The sequence below is a fragment of the Uranotaenia lowii genome, chromosome 2 (genome assembly GCF_029784155.1).
Source record: "Uranotaenia lowii strain MFRU-FL chromosome 2, ASM2978415v1, whole genome shotgun sequence".
NCBI classification, from domain to species: Eukaryota; Metazoa; Arthropoda; class Insecta; order Diptera; family Culicidae; genus Uranotaenia; species Uranotaenia lowii.
The window spans coordinates 399,902,928-399,920,346 of NC_073692.1; the positions used below are offsets into that span (position 1 = coordinate 399,902,928).

Genomic DNA, 17,419 nt, shown 5'->3' on the forward strand with positions numbered 1-17,419 from the left:
CATTTTTGTCATTTTTGTCATTTTTGTCATTTTTGTCATTTTTGTCATTTTTGTCATTTTTGTCATTTTTGTCATTTTTGTCATTTTTGTCATTTTTGTCATTTTTGTCATTTTTGTCATTTTTGTCATTTTTGTCATTTTTGTCATTTTTGTCATTTTTGTCATTTTTGTCATTTTTGTCATTTTTGTCATTTTTGTCATTTTTGTCATTTTTGTCATTTTTGTCATTTTTGTCATTTTTGTCATTTTTGTCATTTTTGTCATTTTTGTCATTTTTGTCATTTTTGTCATTTTTGTCATTTTTGTCATTTTTGTCATTTTTGTCATTTTTGTCATTTTTGTCATTTTTGTCATTTTTGTCATTTTTGTCATTTTTGTCATTTTTGTCATTTTTGTCATTTTTGTCATTTTGTCATTTTTGTCATTTTTGTCATTTTTGTCATTTTTGTCATTTTTGTCATTTTTGTCATTTTTGTCATTTTTGTCATTTTTGTCATTTTCTCATTTTTGTCATTTTTGTCATTTTTGTCATTTTTGTCATTTTTGTCATTTTTGCCATTTTTGTCTTAATTGCCATTTTTGTATATTTTGTTATTTTTGTCATTTTTGTAATCTTTGTAATTTTTGTCATTTTTGGCATTTTTGTCATATTTGTCATTTTTGTCATTTTTGTCATTTTTGTCATTTTTGTCATTTTTTGTCATTTTTGTCATTTTTGTCATTTTTGTCATTTTTGTCATTTTTGTCTTTTTTGTCATTTCTGTCTTTTTTGTCATTTTTGTCATTTTTGTCATTTTTGTCATTTTTGTCATTTTTGTCATTTTTGTCATTTTTGTCATTTTTGTCATTCTTGTCATTTTTGTCATTTTTGTCATTTTTGTCATTTTTGTCATTTTTGTCATTTTTGTCATTTTTGTCATTTTTGTCATTTTTGTCATTTTTGTCATTTTTGTCATTTTTGTCATTTTTGTCATTTTTGTCATTTTTGTCATTTTTGTCATTTTTGTCATTTTTGTCATTTTTGTCATTTTTGTCATTTTTGTCATTTTTGTCATTTTTGTCATTTTTGTCATTGTTGTCATTTTTGTCATTTTTGTCATTTTTGTCATTTTTGTCATTTTTGTCATTTTTGTCATTTTTGTCATTTTTGTCATTTTTGTCATTTTTGTCATTTTTGTCATTTTTGTCATTTTTGTCATTTTTGTCATTTTTGTCATTTTTGTCATTTTTGTCATTTTTGTCATTTTTGTCATTTTTGTCATTTTTGTCATTTTTGTCATTTTTGTCATTTTTGTCATTTTTGTCATTTTTGTCATTTTTGTCATTTTTGTCATTTTTGTCATTTTTGTCATTTTTGTCATTTTTGTCATTTTTGTCATTTTTGTCATTTTTGTCATTTTTGTCATTTTTGTCATTTTTGTCATTTTTGTCATTTTTGTCATTTTTGTCATTTTTGTCATTTTTGTCATTTTTGTCATTTTTGTCATTTTCTCATTTTTGTCATTTTTGTCATTTTTGTCATTTTTGTCATTTTTGTCATTTTTGTCATTTTTGTCATTTTTGTCATTTTTTGTCATTTTTGTCATTTTTGTCATTTTTGTCATTTTTGTCATTTTTGTCATTTTTGTCATTTTTGTCATTTTTGTCATTTTTGTCATTTTTGTCATTTTTGTCATTTTTGTCATTTTTGTCATTTTTGGCATTTTTGTCATTTTTGGCATTTTTGTCATTTTTATCATTTTTGTCTTTTTTGTCATTTTTGTCATTTTTGTCATTTTTGTCTTTTTGTCATTTTTGTCATTTTTGTCATTTTTGTCATTTTTGTCATTTTTGTCATTTTTGTCATTTTTGTCATTTTTGTCATTTTTGTCATTTTTGTCGTCTTTGTAGTTTTTGTAATCTTTTCAATTTATCAATTTTGTCAATTTTGAATTTAAATTCGGGAATCAAATAGGAACTCAGATCTTAATCCAAGTAAAAACAATTGTGTTAACGAAGCGTAGAAAATTTATTAAACGCATTTTTCCACAATACAACAGACTAAGCACAATTTGTTAAAGGAACGGTTTACTGCTATATAATTCGAATATAAATATTTTTAGCCCTAACGTCCTAACTTCAATGTTTTCCGTCTTTTTTCTCATCTCCGCAATCGGATTTGGAATCTGTATGCCTAACATCTATCAGTACTTTGCCGGTGCATTGTTTCTTCTGGATGAATTCAATCGCTTCCTGGATCTTGGGTAGCGGAAACACTTTGCTTACGTGTCCTGATACCATCTTCTGAAGCCGCATCTCGATGGTGTCGGTGATGATTTGCCTGTAGAAGTCTTCGTCGGGATTTTTGTAGAGGTCTAGGTGGATCAAGGAGTCTAAGAGTTGGGCGGAATGCTTCACATCTTCTTCCGATTTTTTCTTCTTTTTCGGCACCTCGAATTCCGGTTTGGTTGCTTTGAACTTTTCCGCGTTGTAGAATGGATCAACCGAAAACAGCATACCGGTTTCATGGTCAACGCTGAAATGTAAATTGATAAATTAGATTATCAGAAAGTATTTCTTATATCAACTTACAAATCTGCCAACAGATGAAGTAGTCCTTTGCCAACAGCGTCGTAAGCCAATCGTGCCTTTTTATCTCCCATGGCGTCTGATATGTCCTTGTACAGTTTGGTGTAGTTTTTGCTCATGCTAACCGTTTTGTAGGCCCCCTTCTGTCGTACCAAATCTGAGCTACTCTCGGTATCGCAAATAGCAATGACTTTGGCCTTGTAAACATTAACGGCCAAATCGATTGCGGCCAGGCCCATTCCAGCTGGACCAGCCGTTACCAGCAACAGGTCATTTTGCTCCAGGGGACAGTGAAGGGCAAACGCCAACAGTGCTGTTCCATGTCCGTAAGGCATTACAGTCATATCCTTGAGGGGCACCTCTCTGGGAACAATCCAGACGTCTCGATTTTTCAGAATCATTTCCGATATCAAAGCCCCCTTAGGATCGTGGAGATCGTTCATTGCCACTACTCGGTCACCTCGTTTGAGGAAATTCGGATTCGACTTCCCGAACTCCACCACTTCCCCCGAGACCTCGTGACCCGGTATGAAGGGCAGAGGGACTTCTAGTTCCGGATGCTTCCCAGATATAATCTGCACATCCGTCGCGTTCAAGCTACAATAGTGAACTTTCACACGAACCTAAAAACAGTTACAAATGCTATTAAAAATCATCATTACACTAAATAAAAATTACCTCATCATCTTTGAGCTTCTTCACCCTCTCCACTGTTTCGATAACCAGTGGTTTGCCGATCTCTCGGAGAACAGCAGCCTTCAAGTGGCACCCATCATCGGCCGCTTTGGAAGCGCAACGAAACACCGGAACGGAACTACTGCCCCTTTTAATTACCGTAAAAACTAGGGACTTAAACATTGCAGCAGCCGGCACTTTTCCACGGATTCATTCGATTTTCGCAGCGGAGCGCAGTGGGAGGAAATTTTCGAAAGAACCGCGATGTAAACAACAGGCTGTCAGATGAGGTGCGTATTTCGCCAACCAATTTGGCGAGAATTTAATGCATGCAAGTGGAGAGTTGCACTTCCGCATTATGCAACAAGGTGTGTATATATTCAAGAGGTGTTACCGAATATCGAATTCCCGATTCAGCCATTTTGGCTATGTAGGCTATGCAACTAAACGGAACTCATGAAGTTTGTTTACCAACAAACCACCGAAAAGCTGAGCAAAAAATAAACAAACTCATTGAGAGCCCCGCTCACTCCTCGCCTAATACTGTGAAAGTCGGAGAACCTAGTGTATCAAAAGACCTTGATAGGCGATAGTAAGCGTTGTCGAATTAGGGTGATGACTGATGGGCGATTTCCATAAGTGCAAGTGGGATGCAGCTTAAAATTTCACCCAATTTTTGACAGATCTTACGGAGTTTCCTTAAGGAGAGAAAGAATCTTTTCGATTCCATCGCCCAAATTGAAAATTTAGTTTGACGCAAGCAAGGTGCGTATATATTCAGGAGGTGTTCCCGAATAACGAATTCCCGATTCAGCCATTTTGGCTATGTAGGCTATGCAACTATACGGAACTCATGAAGTTTGTTTACCAACAAACCACAGAAAAGCCGAGCAAAAAATAAACAAACTCATTGAGAGCCCCGCTCACTCCTCGCCTACTTACTGTGAAAGTCGGAGAACCTAGTGTATCTAAGAACCTTGGACGCAAGGTGTGTATATATTCAAAAGTATAAAGTGTATCAAAAGACCTTGGTTTGACGATTGATCAAAATATCAAAAGGGAAAAACAGTGTTTAATTTTTTTTTGAACGCAGGATTTCCATACGCTTTTACTCTCGGCTAAAACAATGCGAACTGCGAACTCAAAATTTGATTCTATTTTTCCAGCATTCTTGTTTTTTTTTTTTTTTTTTTTTTATAATTCTTTATTTGAAACGGCTCATACGTTTAAGTTTTAAGGAGCCACACTCGTTTTTTGTTTTTCACAATCATTTTCTTAGTCTAGCACTTTTTTTTTAAAGAAAAAAGAAGATAAAAAGGGAAATATGAAAATAAAATAGGGTTATAGACGGAGATCGATAGCTTTTAGATAGAAGTAGATTTCGAACATGTAGTCCAAATCTAGCACAGCTAGTACATCTCTCACTGGAACATTAGGTGGTTTTCCTCGGGCCCGAAGGGAGTCTATTAAATTCGTTCTGGCGACAAGATGGACCTCACACGACCAGACAATATGCTCGATGTCATGGTAACCTTGACCGCAATTACACAAATTGCTGCCAGCAATGTCAAAACGATAGAGTACCGCGTCTAAGGAACAATGATTGGACATGAGACGGGAAAATATACGAATAAAATCCCGACTCAGGTCCAATCTATTAAACCAGGGTTTAAGGCTTACCTTTGGGATAATCGAGTGGAACCACCGACCCTTGTCATCCTCGTCCCATTTGCGCTGCCAGTTAACAAGAGAGTTTCTTCGAACCAGATAGTAAAATTCGTTGAAGACGATTTCACGTTGATACGTGTCGCCTTCCATCGCTCCCACCTTTGCCAGAGAGTCTGCCTTCTCATTGCCTACTATCGAGCAATGAGAGGGAACCCAAACAAAGGTGATGGTAAAGCGACGTTTTGATAAAGCACTCAAATAGCATTCTTGTTGTTTAAAGTTAAATTTCTATGATCCACATCTTGTATTACTTAGAATCAATATATAGAAAAAATGAATCAGTTTTGATATAAAAAATCTTATATTACGAAAAACATTCTTATTGGATTTAGAATCCAAAAATGAACCGCACTAATGTTTATTCGTGTGGGTAGAGATTTCATTCTGTGAAAATCCAAGCATCTGGCATCCCTGCGTCAAAACTGCCGGTCTGTGTAGAGTTTCAACTGACAGCACTTTTCTTCAACCATCGCGGAAATTTGTTTGCAAGTGATCGACTCCGGGGAAAACTTTTAAGTTCTGTGAATTTTCACTAATTTTATCGTCAAAATGGATATCCGACCGAATCACACAATTTATATCAACAACCTGAACGAGAAAATCAAGAAAGACGAACTCAAGAAATCGCTTTACGCCATCTTTTCGCAGTTCGGGCAAATTCTGGACATCGTAGCCATGAAGACGCTCAAAATGCGTGGCCAAGCGTTCATCATCTTCAAGGAAATCGGAAGTGCTACCAACGCGATGCGAACGATGCAGGGCTTCCCCTTCTACGACAAACCGATGCGCATCAACTACTCCAAGGTGGACAGCGATATCATTGCCAAAATTAAGGGCACCTTCAAGGAACGCCCGAAAAAGGCAAAGGTTCCTAAACCGATCCACCAGGAGGAAAAGAAGTCCAAAAAGCAGAAGCACGCCGAATCCGGTGCCGCAGCGAACAATTCGGCCACGGCCGAACAACCACCAAATCAGATCCTTTTCCTCACCAATCTACCGGAGGAAACCAACGAGATGATGTTGTCCATGTTGTTCAACCAGTTCCCAGGCTTCAAGGAGGTCCGGCTGGTTCCGAACCGGCACGATATCGCCTTCGTGGAATTTGCCTCGGAACTGCAGAGTGGCGCCGCCCGGGAAGCACTGCAAGGATTCAAGATTACCCCAACCCACGCGATGAAGATTTCCTTCGCCAAGAAGTAGACGACGCTGAGGGTAGCCGGTGCCGGTAGGATGTATTCTTATTTGAGTTAATTTTTTACATGAATGATTTTGTTTTGTCAAATATGGCAAAATTCTCATATAACTATAATAAAAACCATGCAAAAAGCATTGCACTCCGCTTTCATGGTTTTGAACTTCACAAGGTTTGAGGGTCGTCGAGTGGGGCGGCTGAGCGATGTCTTTTTGGTGCAGGAAGACCATACTTCTGGTTTATTTTACTATATATCACATGACACATTAGTTAGTTATTGATTCAAATGATTTTAAGGAAATCATGGACATATCGATTTTTTTTTGTAAATTTACAAACACAAAGTACATACAAAAATTCGGAATTTTAAAATTTTTAGATATCAACACAATTTATTAATATTCCACACGTTATGATACACAAGTGATTTCCTTAACCTGAACTAATCGTTAGTTGTAACCGACAGGCTGCGTTAAAGTTAATAAATTACAAATTAAAAACTTATAGGTAACCAGTTATAGAAAAGTCAAACTAACTTTTTTAGGCGTGTCGTTAAGTTCGGAAACTGCTCGCTTTAGAATCTACAGACCTCATGAACTACATAACTTCTAGTTTCCGTTTCAAGTGTGAGCCAAATACTTTCTTTTACTCAATGGTTAGTTTTCAAATTAAAAATTCCTTTTGGAACGTGGATAGAATCTTAGTTAAAATATTTCTACATCATTATCATGGCCCCTAGCGGCCGCTTCAATTTATGTTTCACATTTTTTTTGGAGATCAAAGGCATATTATGAGTTCATGAGAGGTCTAAAGATTCAAATGCATTGAGTTTCTCAACTCAACGATGTTCCAAATGAATAGTTTGACCACCTTATAACATGATCTGGAACTTTTCGGGAAGAAATTGGATTTTTCACGTGATAACTCCTTCCAATACGGTATTGAACTCGATAAAGTCGCTCAGACTGTAGGAGAGTGGGTAATTTATCCCTGAGCGCCTAAAATTTCAACTCCATAGAGCATTTTTAGAGACTACCACGAATCCCCTAAAAAACAAAAATCCTCAGGAACAATGAAAGAAGCTGTCAAGATGACCCATGAGAGTGTCATACCGTAATGACAGAAACCATCGGCTTCCGTTCGGGATGTGGGGAGAAAAGTCGGGACCTCGACGTCTTACGTGATGCGAGAGCGACTTGAGATCAAGACGTACTGGAAGCAGAAAAACCTAAAAGGATCCAAATCAAGCCGCTTCTGTCAAACCAAGAGTCCGGGGACTGTATGATTCAATATTTTGCAAATGTTCTGGGTGCATTATCATGGACGATGAAACATACGTAAATATGGACTATAAAACCCTTCCTGAGCCACAACACTTCACTGTACGCAAGGATATCTCCGCACTGAACCCAAATTCACACTTAAAAAACACTAGAAGATTCACTTAAAAGTGAAAACGCAGTGAATTTCTTCATTTCAAGGGGCTCATGTACATTTCACTTGCCTCTCACTTAAGTTTTAAGTGACCGAATCAATAAACACTAGCTCATCACTTGAGTTTTAAGTGACCGGCATTGAATGTCTTCGATGCTCACTTGAAATCCACTTGACCGGTCACTTAAGCCAATATTCACTTGCCGCTCACTTAAAATTCAAGTGATTTTTTGCATAGCGAATGTCAACAATGTCAGTATTGATTGTTTCATTGTTGTTTGGAAAAGAAACAACAGAGGTTTGTTTGAGTTGGTAGATGCAGAATTAAAGTAATTTATATGTTATTAAACAATGATATTTTCCATAGGTCGACCGACAGAAACATCGTGTGAACCAGTTAACACGTCACAGAGACCCTTTTTAAAGCAATCAGGTTTCGGATACGTTTTCCGATGATGATTTATTTTGGAAATATTCAAGTGCAATTAAAGTAAGTATCATGCAAAACAATAAATACTAGTTAAATTTATTTTATTTTTTAATTATTATTTCAGAAAAGATCAACCCGAATGTCTCGTCAAAGTGAGGAAGTCAATGATTTTTCGAAGCCGAAAAATCTTTTTGAAGAAGAAAAAGTGACGTTTTTTACGTTGTATTTTTTAATAAATAATTGTTTTGTAGAAACAAAGTTGATTAATGTTTGATATTCCGAAATTTCACCTAAAAACCACTACAATTGAAAGATATTAATGACCTGAGCAAACATTTGAAATTAACTTTGCCATTCACTTGAAATTCACTTGATCGCTCACTTAAGTGATTTCACTTGACCGGTCACTTAAAATTCACATGAATTTACGTATGGCGCAAATTCACTCCAGATGTCACTTACCTTTAAAGTGAAAATTATTTTCGGTGCGAAACGGTGAAGGCCATTTTAACCGAAAAATTTGGCAAGAAGGTGTGGCAGGCAATTTGCGATTGCGGCAAAATATCTAGCCCGTAAGTCACATCGGAAACAACGAACACCCAGAACTATATGAAGAAATGCCTCCAGAAGCGTTTTTTGCCGATGATCAAGCAACACGATTAACCCGTCATATTTTGGCCCGATTTGGCAGCATGTCATTACACCAAAGATACTAGGGTGGTACAAAAGCCAAAACGTCTGTTTCGTGCCAAAGAACATGAATCCCCCCAATTGCCTTGAGGCACGGCTAATCGAGACTTTTTGGGCTTTTACCACTGCTTTTATTAAAGCAGAGCTACGAAAATACATACAGTGAGAGGCAAAATAAAGTGTCCAAATTATTTTTTTTTATCATTTCTTTTATTTTTCTGGTTAAAATTCACCGAAAACACATCGTAATCATTTTTAAAATATTGTTTATTATGTTCTTTTTAATTTTTGTTAATGTTGCGCTGGTAAAAAAAGAAAGTTTTTCTGATAGAAAAAAAAACAATTAATATTCAAAAAAAAAATGGGCAAAATAAAGTGTCCAACTCAAAAATCAATATAATTTCGATAAGTTTCCATCGCGAGGTCCCTCGAATTTGTTTGTTTTGTGTATTTTGACGTTTCATAAACAACTGGCTTGGCTCTGGGGTATTCAAACAGGTGTCTACATTCGAATAAGTTGTAAAATATGGAGAACGCATAAATTTCTGGTTCCATTCCGTTGCCATCCGGAAACTGGTTGTTCGTGATGTGAATAACGGTCAAACGCACCGGGAAATGGCTAAGCACTACGAAATCAGCAAGACAGCGGTATCAAAAATCATGAAGAAGATGAAAACGTTCGGATCGGAGATGGATCGCCCAGGAAGAGGCCCGGAAGAAACTAGCGAAGCTTCAAAGAATAACAACGCTAGCTATAACTGGCGCTATGCGAAGCACATCAAACGAGGCTCTGAATGCACTACTAAATATCCTGCCACTACATCAATTTATTGAGTTAGAGGCAGAACGTAGTGCCTTGAGACTCTCCAAAAACAAAACTCTCTATGAGGGGGATCTTGCAGGACAACTACACAAATAACACACGACGTATTACAGGACACGACACTTAACGTTCTTACTAACGGAAAAAAAGGAACTAAAATTACCTTTTTGTCGACCGGTTTCGGGCTCGATGTTGCCCATCTACAGGACGATGTCCGACCCGGGTCGGACATCGTCCTGTAGATGGGCAACATCGAGCCCGAAACCGGTCGACAAAAAGGTAATTTTAGTTCCTTTTTTTCCGTTAGTAAGAACGTTAAGTGTCGTGTCCTGTAATACGTCGTGTGTTATTTGTGTAGTTAAAAATTCTTACGTTGGCACAAACCACTAAAATGAGTGCTTGCAGGACACCTAAAAATCCTAAAGATATTTAAAATAAACTCACTTATTGTAAAGAACGATGACTGGATGGAACCCGTTTTCAATCTAGACATACCATACAATGTAACTATCAATGATAGGGAAGTGTGGGAGTCAGGTGGACCTGCGGTTCCTTCCGGATCAATAAAATTCTTTACTGATGGGTCAAAAATGGATAATAGAACTGGGACAGGGGTGTTCGGACCTAGACTCAGGATCTCAATTCCTATGGGAAACTGGCCAACAGTATTCCAAGCAGAAGTTCAAGCAATTTTATACCGTATTTGTTTTCTCCCCTCGATCAGTGGTCCACCGTACCCGACAAAAACAAACACAAACTGTCGCCAGTGTATTGCTACCTCACTCACTCACACGCTCTCTCGCAACACTGACAAAATTTTCGGGGCAACACCGCCCGATGGCAGTGCAACACCGTCCGAATAAACAAACAGTTTGACAGCACCTAGTGGTGCACCAGTGCAACACTAGTGGATGCCTAGGCATAAACAAATACGGTATTAGAATGCACTTTAGCCTGTTTGAAAAGAGGATACAGGTACACAAGTATCTATATATTCTCTGATAGTCAGGCCGCTCTTCGAGCACTAAGTACTTTCACATGTTACTCCAAGCTAGTATGGGAGTGTATTGTTGCACTAAGAAACCTGGCCATACGGAACAGAGTATTGTTATTCTGGGTTCCAGGCCACTGCGGTATCCTAGGAAACGAAGAAGCAGACCAGCTAGCTAGGGAAGGATCTCAGGGCCTGTTAATTGGACCTGAACCTTTCTGCGGAGTATCTAGGAGTGCCTTGAATATGGAACTCAAGAACTGGGAAAGCACCACTATTGTCTCCAACTGGAGAACAGCAGAGGGAGCAACTCAGGCAAAAAGATTCATTGAACCAAGCGCACGACTCTCCAAAAACATGTTGAACTTAAGTAAGCACGAATTAAGTACTTACACTGGTCTATTGACATGACACTGTCCAACAACACAGCATCTCAAAAGGATAAACATTATTCAAAACGACGACTGTCGGTTCTGCGGGTTCGAAAAAGAAACTGCAGAGCATCTCTTATGCAACTGCTGCGCCCTCCTTAATAGGAGAGAGCGTGTTCTTGGGGCAAAGTTAATAAGCGCACAAGATATATGGTCGAATATCAGCCCTAAGAAGGTTATATCATACATCTTTGATATCATACCCGATTGGGATAAAATGCCTAGTCAGCAATCAACTGTCACTTCAACCCATAGTGCAGGTGAGCCTGATAGCATACAGTAACGCGGGGTAATTACCACAATAGATCAACTACTGGTCGCAGTGGGCTCTCCCCTACAAGAAAAAAAAAGAGGACTGAAGCCCAAGACAGATGCCAGAACGGACAAGAAAATCATTCTTGAAGTGAAGAAAAACGCAATAATAACGATCCGGCAGATACAGGAAGAGCTCCAATTTTTGGTATTACGTTGTACTGTCCGTCGCCGCATCCATGCAAAGGAGTACCATAGAAAGATCGCAGTGAGAAGGCCTTTCATCAGCCAGGTGAACAAGGCTAAGCGGCTCAAGTTCGTCAAGGAACACGCCGATAAACGGCTCGAGTACTGGAAAACATTGTTTTGGGTCGACGAATCCAAATTCGAGCTATTCAACCGGAAGAAGCGGGATCATATGTGGCGCAAGTCGGGTGAGGAGCTCCAAATCGCCATATCCAAGGAACAGTCAAGCACGGAGGAGGAGTGGGGGTGCTTTTCTTGGGGTGGGTTGGGCAATTTGGTAAAAATTGACGGAATCATGACAGCTGAGTCATATTCCAATATCCTGCGGGAAAACCTCGAGGTATCCCTCGTCAAGACGGGCCTCGAAGAGCGGTTCGTTTTACAGCAGAATAACGATCCGAAGCATACGGCCAATCTGATGAAGTCATTTTCCCGTTTCTGCCGCATCGAAAATCTGTGGGCCATTCTCGATGCTCTGATTGATAAGACTGGTGTGACAAATTAAAAATACTTATTGCGTGGGAGGAACTCGACCCACAACACTTGCGCAACCTTGTTGAAAGTATACCGAAGCACTTGTAGGAGGTGTTGAAGGCCGAAGGAGGCCATACCCATTATTAAATCGTTCTTGTTTGCCTTCAGTTTGAATCAATTTGGAGCTGTACAAATCTGGACACTTTATTTTGCCCCTGTTTTTTTGGAATATAAACGGCGTGTTCGTAAACTGATTTGTTTGGGTGATGCATCGATTTGTTTGATAGATGTCAAATCACCTTCCAATGCTTTTGCATACAGTTTGTTTAATTTACGAACGCCAGCATCGATAGGAAAAATCACTTCGATAGTCGATAGAAAAAATCAATTTACGAACACGCCGTAACTGTTTTTTTTTCTATCAGAAAAACTTTTTTTTTAACAGCGCAACATTAACAAAAATTGAAAAGAACATAATAAACAATATTTAAAAAAATATTACGATGCGTTTTCGTTGAATTTTAACCAGAAAAATAAAAGAAATTGAAAAAAAATTATTTGGACACTTTATTTTGCCCCTCACTGTAAAACCAGCTAATGACATCGAAAAACTTTCCAAAAGACTATAGCTACTCCTCTTTAAAGCGGGCCACAGACTACACAACATTTGTACAAATGCGATGAAATTCGATGAAATTTTGTCGCTGTGAGCACGATTTGCATAGTGTATGGCACTGCTTGAATGAGCGCCCAAACGGTTGGAGTAAAATCGGTCGGGATCGAAATATTTTGTACAAAACATTCTCCCAGCCGGGGTGGAGATGGTTTTTTTTGTTGCTGTTGCTGTTTTCGCCAGCAATCATTTGTGTTCGCGTGAAATATGTTTGTGTGTGTGGGCGAGCATAGATTAAACAATCGACGCGGAATCATCGAATTTGTACAGGCCAATTTGTGTAGTCTATGGCCCGCTTAAGATGTGTGATCATCAGGATAAGACCATACACTGAACCCAAATTCACTCTTAAAATACACATGATTTTTCACTTAAAAGCAAGGATCCAGTGATTTTCTTCCATTCAAGTGCGACATATACATTTCACTTGGCAGTCACTTAAATTTCAAGTGAATTCATCCACATTCACTTCAGTCGTCACTTGAATTTGAAGTGAGAAAAAATATTCACTTCCCCATCACTTGAATTTCAAGTAAATGTCGGGTTGTAATTGTGTTTATTTTCAGAGTTCAAAATGGCAAATTCTAAAGAGCAGCGTTTAAAGCTTATGCTAGATTTGGATTTTCCCAACTCTTTACTAGGCGATTTTGGCGGTAGTTTGTGTTAAACGCGATGTAAGAAAAAGTTATATTTAAAGGTGTTATTATGTTTCAGCTTGTGGATTGAACTGGACAGATTTTCTGGTTTGCTGCAGGGAAGGTTTAGAAGTCGAACTATCCGCAGTAACCGATCTACCTTGGGATCATGATGGAATTTTCCAATCAATAAATTTATGGCGAAAGCGTAATGTAAGTATTTGAAATCGAAGTGGTTTTCTATATATGTTCTTTTATTTAAAAACGCGAGAGATAATTAATTAGAAACTTACTTAGAAATTCAGATAAATTTCACTCGAACGTCATAGTGTAATTCACTTGACCGGTCACTTAAATGAATTCACTTGACCCATCACTTAAAATTCAAATGAAATTACGTATGGCGAGAATTCACTACAGATGTCACTTATTTTTTAAGTGAAAATTATTTTGGGTGTACCGAAATGACTCGTCCCTTATGACTTAAAATGAATACACTGGATTCTTTTTTTAAACGATCTTATTTTACACGGTTTTATTTAGAACGATATTTTTTTAAACGATTTTCTCGAAATAAGACGATTTTCGAACATGTCAAAAACAGTTTATAAACATTCCCGCTTTTTTCGAAATTACTCTTGGGTGGTAAATTGATTAGGACGTTGCTTCCTGACGGAAACATGGGTCGGAATGGCCACTTAGAGATTCTGCGAAAGTTCCGGAACAACCGTGGATTAAAACCCAAAACAAATCTTTGGGCTTCCCGATTTCATTCAAATCACCTCCGAATGGTCTACCTGGTTGGAAATGACCAATTTTCAGTCCAAGTTGGCCACTTTACTCGAAATGAGCGATAAATTTTACCCGGTTGTTTTCAACTTTTTTTAAACGATTTCTTTTTTTTTTGCACGTACACAACAATCGTTTAAAAAAGAATTCAGTGTAATTTAAAAAAATACCTTTTTTTACTGTACTCTGACACAAAAAAGAAATTTACAATTCTCCTCGCTAAAATCAGCGCAGAAAGGATAAGTCTATTTGTTTAATTATACATTTTTCAGATATTTCATATCATGTCAAATGTTCATTGTGTTGAACGACTAAATGACATGTCAAAAGTCATTTTACATCTATATAGAAACTATTTTTTTTTAAATGCTACTACCTACCACTCATTAAATAATTGAAAAGATATTACACTCTTCAATAAATTTATTCAGCTAAATCCTCATTGTTTTTAATAAATCATGAAAGAAAATTCCATTTTTACATATGTTTATCTAGACAAGCTACCAAAACCTGTTGAGCTCTTACCTTAAAGTGGTAAGATATAAGCTCAAGGATGAATGATAGATTATTCGAAGTTAAGTAAAATATTCTAAGCGAGTTTAATTTTGTAAGATCTAGCGAGTTCTAAACTGAAAATAACAGCTGAGGCATCTTTAACACATTGAGGACCAAATATTTAAGAGATGTCTCGTTTTCACGCTTAACACGAGTGCACTTCACTGAGAACCATAACTCGAAATTGATAAATTTGTATTGTACAGCACATTGAATAACTCAAAGATAATAAATTTGTTGAATTTGGTCCAGTCATATCTGAAATGGAGATTCTCAAATTTTGTTGTTTTCGGGATTAGATTTCTTCGCGAACCTATGATCCAACTAACGATATTTTTTAGAAATAAATAGTATAGAATCCTATCCCTTCCGAAGTTCTTGAATAAAATCTAATCGCATATGACCTTTTGCAAATTTCAGCAGAGAACATGAATTTTGAATAGCAAAAAGCTGTGTAAAAGAAGTAAAAAAAATGTACTTCAGATCATGGGCCTTATTCTGCATCGCGTATATTGTAAATATTTAATTTTATTCAAATAAACCATACTAAGGATAACTTCTCGATTGCTCTTTATATGCAATATAAATAGGTAACGAACGATAAGATAAACATTATTGACATTTTATCGTTGTCACAAAATTAGACCAAAACATAAATATTTTTCCGAACCGAAAGCTGTAAGACTTATTTTTTAAATGTAGTAAATCTCAATCAATTACCAAATGACTTCAAAACGATTTGACTAATATATTATCAAAATTTCTGTAGTTAAGCACACAGTTTCATTTAAATGAATAAATTATCCTCAATCAGGTACTCAAAGAAAGTAAAAATATTTAGAAAAGTAATTACGAATAATCTTTCGTTGAACCATTCATTATCACAAATATTTATCAATGAATACAAGACGGCCGAGATCTACCACACAGTTAAATTTTGCCGAAATACACATGGCTGCGAGCCGAAAAAAAGAGATTGCGTATTGGTGCTGCACGCTACTTGTTGACGGTCGCAAATAAAGGTGCTTGTTTTGATTTGATGCGGTAACAGCAAACGGGGGGCCATAACGTGAATATTTCTATCTGAAAAAGTAAGTTTTTACAAAATGCACCAAACTTGCGTCTGTATTTATCCATTAATTAGAATATGTATTGAATGAATTTCTCCAACTAAAAATAACTGGTTTCGGTTTTTGACTTTTCCACACAGATCAGCTGCTGGTCGTACTGTTTCGACGATATGAGTTTTCTTCGAGGTCGCTTACTAGCCGGGCTGATCGGCTCATGTAGTGGTAGAGGCTTAGGTTGTAAAGTAACTAGTTATCAAGTGGTTGCGGCTGATAACCACCAGTCCCTGACTGTAAACTGTCCCAAAAGGTTCGAATTTACTTTTTAATTGTCTTGTTAAAGTAAAATTAAAAATGTTATCATTATTTGCAGAAATTTCTCCAAATCATCGTCCAGCAACATGAAGTTCGTCCAGTTTAAAACGAAATCCAGCGATCAGCAGCGTTTGGGGGTATTATCTTCGGATGGTAGTAAAGTGACTGACATCTCGGATGACTTCTCAGGTGATCTGATCAATCTGATACGGTCGGGCCAAACGTTGGAAGCTGTTCAGAAGAAGGCATCCGGGGGGAAATCTTTGGCGATCGGAGATGTGAATCTATTGGCCCCGGTTACCAATCCTCAGAAGATCCTGTGTGTTGGACTTAATTATCGGGGTCACTGTGAAGAACAGAACAAACCTATTCCAAAGGAACCGATGTTCTTCAGCAAGTATGCTAGCACAATTGTGGGACCATTCGATGGGGTGATTGCTCATCGTATTACTGATGTAGGTGGTAAAATTCAGAAAAAAAATGTTAGTTGAATTATTTTTAATTGATTTTCTAGCAAATTGATTGGGAAGTTGAACTAGCGGTCGTCATTGGCCGGGAGGCGAGACACGTTTCCCGAGCTGACGCCTTAAACTACGTTTTCGGATACACCGTTGCTCAGGACATATCGGCCCGTGATTGGCAGAAAACGCGCAATGGGGGACAATTTTTGATCGGAAAATCTATGGACAGCTTTTGCCCTCTGGGCCCGGCTGTTGTACACAGATCGGCAATTGCCGACCCACACAACCTGAACATTCGTTGCTCGGTCAATGGGGTGCAGAAACAGAACGGAAGCACCGGTGAACTGGTTTTCAGAATCGATGACATCATCGAGCGTGTTACGCAGTAAGTAAACTAAATTACATGATTATGGAATAGCAAAAATGAATCTCGAGAGAGTCTCTTCATGTTTTAAGAACCATTTTTATGCTTAAAACAAGTTCAATTGTCCGACGTTATATCATAAGCAAGTACTGGAATCTCACCACCAGAGGTCTGGAAGCTACCGATGCACAAAAAATTTGACTTCACAGTGCAGGAATAAGCTTATTTCATCCCATTCCATCATGCTGATCTATTTCAGGCTTCCAACACATGCTTTTAATTACGTACAAGATTGAGATTCCTACTCTTGATTTGAACCCATGTCCAAATTTGGTTACGGCTAATTTAAAAAAAACAAAAACTTATGTAGGATAAAAAATTTCTTTTCTCTCGTTTACAGATCGATAACTCTCCTGCCAGGGGACGTAATTCTTACCGGAACTCCGGCCGGTGTTGGAATGCATCGTAATCCACCGGAGTTCCTCAAACCAGGTGATGTAATCGACAGCGAAATCGAGTCGATCGGAAAAATAAAAAATACCGTTGTAGCTGATCAGTGAAACAATTGTAAAAATGATTCGTGAAAAAACCAAGCCTTGTAAAAGTTAATAAATGTTTCAAAAATT

The 17,419-nt window shown here is 37.5% G+C and overlaps 3 protein-coding genes across 3 annotated transcripts; 2 read left to right on the forward strand and 1 right to left on the reverse strand.

Moving 5' to 3' along the window:
* Positions 1–2,004: 2,004 nt before the first annotated feature.
* Positions 2,005–3,514, reverse strand: LOC129746984 (quinone oxidoreductase-like protein 2). The gene is made up of 3 exons (XM_055740983.1): positions 3,247–3,514; positions 2,572–3,191; positions 2,005–2,515 (listed from the first exon to the last, which is right to left on the reverse strand). Exons 1-3 carry the CDS (start codon positions 3,424–3,426, stop codon positions 2,119–2,121), a joined length of 1,197 nt encoding a protein of 398 aa, XP_055596958.1. The 5' UTR covers positions 3,427–3,514; the 3' UTR covers positions 2,005–2,118.
* Positions 3,515–5,429: 1,915 nt separating this feature from the next.
* Positions 5,430–6,394, forward strand: LOC129745172 (U1 small nuclear ribonucleoprotein A). Its single transcript, XM_055738091.1, has one exon. It carries the CDS (start codon positions 5,521–5,523, stop codon positions 6,169–6,171), a length of 651 nt encoding a protein of 216 aa, XP_055594066.1. The 5' UTR covers positions 5,430–5,520; the 3' UTR covers positions 6,172–6,394.
* A 9,103-nt stretch (positions 6,395–15,497) lies between these two features.
* LOC129747850 (fumarylacetoacetate hydrolase domain-containing protein 2-like) lies at positions 15,498–17,418 on the forward strand. Its single transcript, XM_055742224.1, has 5 exons — positions 15,498–15,677; positions 15,797–15,963; positions 16,027–16,423; positions 16,483–16,814; positions 17,194–17,418. The coding sequence occupies exons 2-5, from the start codon at positions 15,827–15,829 to the stop codon at positions 17,351–17,353; spliced, it is 1,026 nt and encodes a 341-aa protein (XP_055598199.1). The 5' UTR covers positions 15,498–15,677; positions 15,797–15,826; the 3' UTR covers positions 17,354–17,418.
* Position 17,419: the final 1 nt, after the last annotated feature.

Excerpts from the sequence above, each read along its gene's own strand:
- LOC129747850 (XM_055742224.1), top strand. The coding sequence starts at position 15,827 with ATGAGTTTTCTTCGAGGTCGCTTACTAGCCGGGCTGATCGGCTCATGT. Across the intron at positions 15,964-16,026 it reads ACTGTAAACTGTCCCAAAAG|AAATTTCTCCAAATCATCGT; the intron begins GTTCGAATTTAC and ends CATTATTTGCAG. Across the intron at positions 16,424-16,482 it reads TTGCTCATCGTATTACTGAT|CAAATTGATTGGGAAGTTGA; the intron begins GTAGGTGGTAAA and ends TTGATTTTCTAG.
- LOC129745172 (XM_055738091.1), top strand. The coding sequence starts at position 5,521 with ATGGATATCCGACCGAATCACACAATTTATATCAACAACCTGAACGAG.
- LOC129746984 (XM_055740983.1), bottom strand. The coding sequence starts at position 3,426 with ATGTTTAAGTCCCTAGTTTTTACGGTAATTAAAAGGGGCAGTAGTTCC. Across the intron at positions 3,192-3,246 it reads AGAAGCTCAAAGATGATGAG|GTTCGTGTGAAAGTTCACTA; the intron begins GTAATTTTTATT and ends AACTGTTTTTAG. Across the intron at positions 2,516-2,571 it reads CTTCATCTGTTGGCAGATTT|CGTTGACCATGAAACCGGTA; the intron begins GTAAGTTGATAT and ends TTTACATTTCAG.